The sequence below is a fragment of the Lycorma delicatula genome, chromosome 12 (assembly GCF_047948215.1).
Source record: "Lycorma delicatula isolate Av1 chromosome 12, ASM4794821v1, whole genome shotgun sequence".
In the NCBI taxonomy this organism is placed as follows: Eukaryota; Metazoa; Arthropoda; class Insecta; order Hemiptera; family Fulgoridae; genus Lycorma; species Lycorma delicatula.
This window is the reverse complement of record NC_134466.1, coordinates 37,201,227-37,204,871: the sequence shown is the minus strand read 5'-3', so window position 1 is coordinate 37,204,871 and position 3,645 is coordinate 37,201,227. Positions and strand designations below refer to the sequence as shown.

At 30.8% G+C, this 3,645-nt stretch overlaps 1 protein-coding gene across 1 annotated transcript; it reads right to left on the bottom strand.

The window, feature by feature from the left end:
- Positions 1 to 1,115: 1,115 nt before the first annotated feature.
- Positions 1,116 to 1,532, bottom strand: LOC142332746 (protein FAM200C-like). Its single transcript, XM_075379358.1, has one exon. It carries the CDS (start codon positions 1,530 to 1,532, stop codon positions 1,116 to 1,118), a length of 417 nt encoding a protein of 138 aa, XP_075235473.1.
- Positions 1,533 to 3,645: the final 2,113 nt, after the last annotated feature.

Below are 3,645 nucleotides of genomic sequence, written 5' to 3'. Positions count from 1 at the left end.
CAATTCAAATTTTTCGAATTGCATTTGTATGTGGCTATTTTCTCGCATTTCAATTGGATCGCCTTTTTTTAAATTACTATCATCCATCAAATTTAGGTTATATAAAAATGGATCCAGTATCCATCTTTGAGTTTTGGTAATATTTCAAGTAGAAAAATATCCATTGAATGATTCGCTCAATTGTTTCAAATGTATTGCAATATCGGGTATAATTGTATTTCTCTCATTTTCTACAACAATTGAATCAAGCAAAGAAAAATTTGCAAAATTTCCATTTTCATCTCGATGTATCCAAATTTCTAATTTTCCAATAAATGAAGATAAATTTTCACTAGCTTTTATTATATTTTTATCAAATCCTCGGATTGATATGTTCAAATCATTCAAACGGCTAAATATATCTGCTAAGTAGGCTAGTCTCATAATTGCATCCTTACTCTCAAAATCTTTTACTAAATCACAGTTTTGACTAGTCAGTAACTGAATAATTTCTTCACGCAATTCAAAAACCCTGTTAAGCATGCGACCCTTAGAGAGCCATCGAATTTCAGTGTGATATAGAAGCACGGTATGCGCAGCACCGATTTCTTCACAAAAGGTACGAAAAATGCGATGATTAAGCGCTCATCCGTGGATATATTTTTACTACATTTATTGCAGTATTGAGGTGTTTTTTTAAACGTTCTGGTAAAGCTTTCGATGCAAGTACATGACGATGCAACATGCAATGCGTTATTGTAACATGCGGTAATCCTCTTTTTATGTGTGAAAAAAATCCAGAATTTTTGCCTAACATTGCTGGGGCCCCATCAGTGCATACTGAACCAATCACATTTATTGGTAGTTGATATTTTGAAAAAAATCTTTGTTGTGATCGAAAACATCAATTCCTCTCGAAGTCAACTCCAGTGGCTCACAAAATAGAAAATCTTCTATCATTTCTCTTTCTTTTATATATCGCACAAATACCAAGAGCTGGCTGCAATTATCAACATCCGTTCCAGTTGTATGCTTACTTTTAGTGGACTGCCGTTTATGTTTTCTATTATGTGTAGTAAAATATCTTTACTGAGATCTTGAATTCGCGATCGAATTATATCGTTCGATAACGGAATCTACTGAATTTTTTTATGCGCTTCAGAATCCAATACAGTTTCAGCTATTATTAATGCATAAGGTTTTATTAATTTCTCAACGATCGTGTGGAGTTTTTTTTTCTTTGCACACAAATATGCCACTTGATATGACGCTTCTATCAGGGGCTTTTGAATTGCTGGCTGGCATAATTTTAAGCTAGTACCACTGGTATCAAATCGAGCCTTTTTTGACTTCAAGCTGTTCATGCTATGACCTGCACCTTCATCACCATGCAGATTGTTGAAATGCTCTAATAGCTTTGATGGTTTGAGATTGCTGTTTGAAAGTCTCTTGGAACATAAGAAGCATTGAGGTCGTTGCGTACCATCTTTTTCTGTTGTACAAGTGAATCCATAAGCAACATACTTATCGTTCCATTGGCGTTTTTTTGACATATCAGGGTTCACTATAATCAATTAAATTATTTAGAAATAACGTATAAAAAATAACAAATATACACCCTAACCTAGTATAACACGGATGAATAAATTGTGGCATATGTTTTGTACAACACGCTTTATATAACACGGTTTCAAAAAAATATTTAGTGAGAAAAATTCTTACATTTGTATTATCGATGTATCCTATTTGGGCTTGAATCACTGATCAATAAGAATGTATTAAATAGGTAAGTAATGTAAATAATCGGATGTTTAAATGCGTACACGTGTCCGTCTCAAGAGGTTTTTCAACAAACTGACGATGACGCAGAAACAATAATAGACTCAGGTAGTGAGAAAGGGAGTGCGAGAGGACGCGGCCAAATCTACCTAACCGTTTTTAAACAAAAAACAATTAGTTGATGTCATCGAAAATTCAAATACATACTTTTAAAATATCGCAAAAATAATATATGTACATTATTAGAGGCTTCTCCCGCACACTCAAAAATACCTTTCCGAACCCCAGGGGTGCGGGCACCCCAGGTTAAGAATCACTGCTCTAGAGCAATACTGCAAGAAGGAAAGTATGATAATCTCACTCAAGAAATGGGATATTAGTTGTTTTTCATTTCTCAACTTTTATGACTCAGGAATCCCAAAAAACAAAGTGGGGATAATGTTCTTACGCACGTGTATCGGCATGTTTGAAGCTTAATAACTTTTGACTGGGTACAATGATTTTAATGAAATTTTATACAAAGACTCGTGTACATGGAGTAATTTGTTGGTAAAATTTTGGGGTCATATCTTCAGGAGATGGAGGGGTTTTATTGGGGTCAATTTTCTCAAACTTTTGCCAACATAACCGTATTTTATACGAGTATTAAGCTCAATACATGTGTGTATGCTTATCTTACCATTTAAAAAAAATTCTCCCTTTCCGAAAAATTGAAAAAACTCTTTTTATTTTCTGCATATTCTTAAACAGATTTTTTTTTAATGTCTTCTTAGGCATAGTACTAATGTAAGCGACTCCAATTTGGGGGCAATAATGGGGGTGGTGGAGCCGATTAAAGTTTAAAAATATCGTTTTTAAGAATTTTAAAAAGTTTTTTTAATCTATTTAAACTTTTAATATTATTAAAAGTTTAATTAATAAACTTTTATTAATGCTATTACAATACAATTTTATCATAATTCACAACCCACGCTCAAAAAACAAATCTTACATAACTTTTTATTGGTTGAAAATTATTTAGTAGACACTTTTTAGTTTCTTCCATTTAACATTGTAAACGTAGAAAAAACCAAAGGTTTTCTTGAAAGGTGAATTTGGAGGTGGGGGTAGCAGAAGAAAATAAAAATAGCGAATTTTTAAAACTTTTTTTGGTTTGTTTAAACATATAATAATAATAATTTTACAATAAAACTTCATCATAAATTACCCCATCCCAAAAAAAAAAATCTTTGGTAACCTTTTTCATGTATACTTATTTTCCCACTTATAATTATTTTTCCATAATTTACATTTTTTTTCATTTTTTTCCCAATTCTAAGAAAGTATTACATCTTTGTTATCATCTCTTTTTTTATATCCATTCTATTTCAAACGTAACATTTTACAAGATGTTTTCTCAAGTCTTAACTTAAATTACAGTAATAAATGTTATTTCTTTTAAATATTCATTATCCAATAATGTTCAATAAATTTTCGTATTTAGCTGCTTATAAAGGAGAATATAATTTAAATGAAAAGGAAAAAAAGCAATTCTAATAAAAAATAATTATTACAAGTAAAATAACTGATAAAAAACCGTTGAGTTTTTTAAAAGAAAAATCCAAATTGAGGCGGAGAAGGAAAAGGAAAATAGGAAAAATGTTTATTATAGACAGTACATTAACTTTATTGTTAGGTACTTGTTTCTCACGCGCATAAAATTAGGTATTGTTAAAATGTAGTCAAAAAATGGATAAGTTCTTTGTTTTAATTTTTCTTTAGTCTTTTTGAAGACAACAAAGTAATGAGATAAATAACTATAATGAGATAAAAAAGATTATGTGAGGAGTAATTTTTTACTATTATAATGAAGCAATCTCTTAAGTTTTGTACTCATCGGAAAAGATG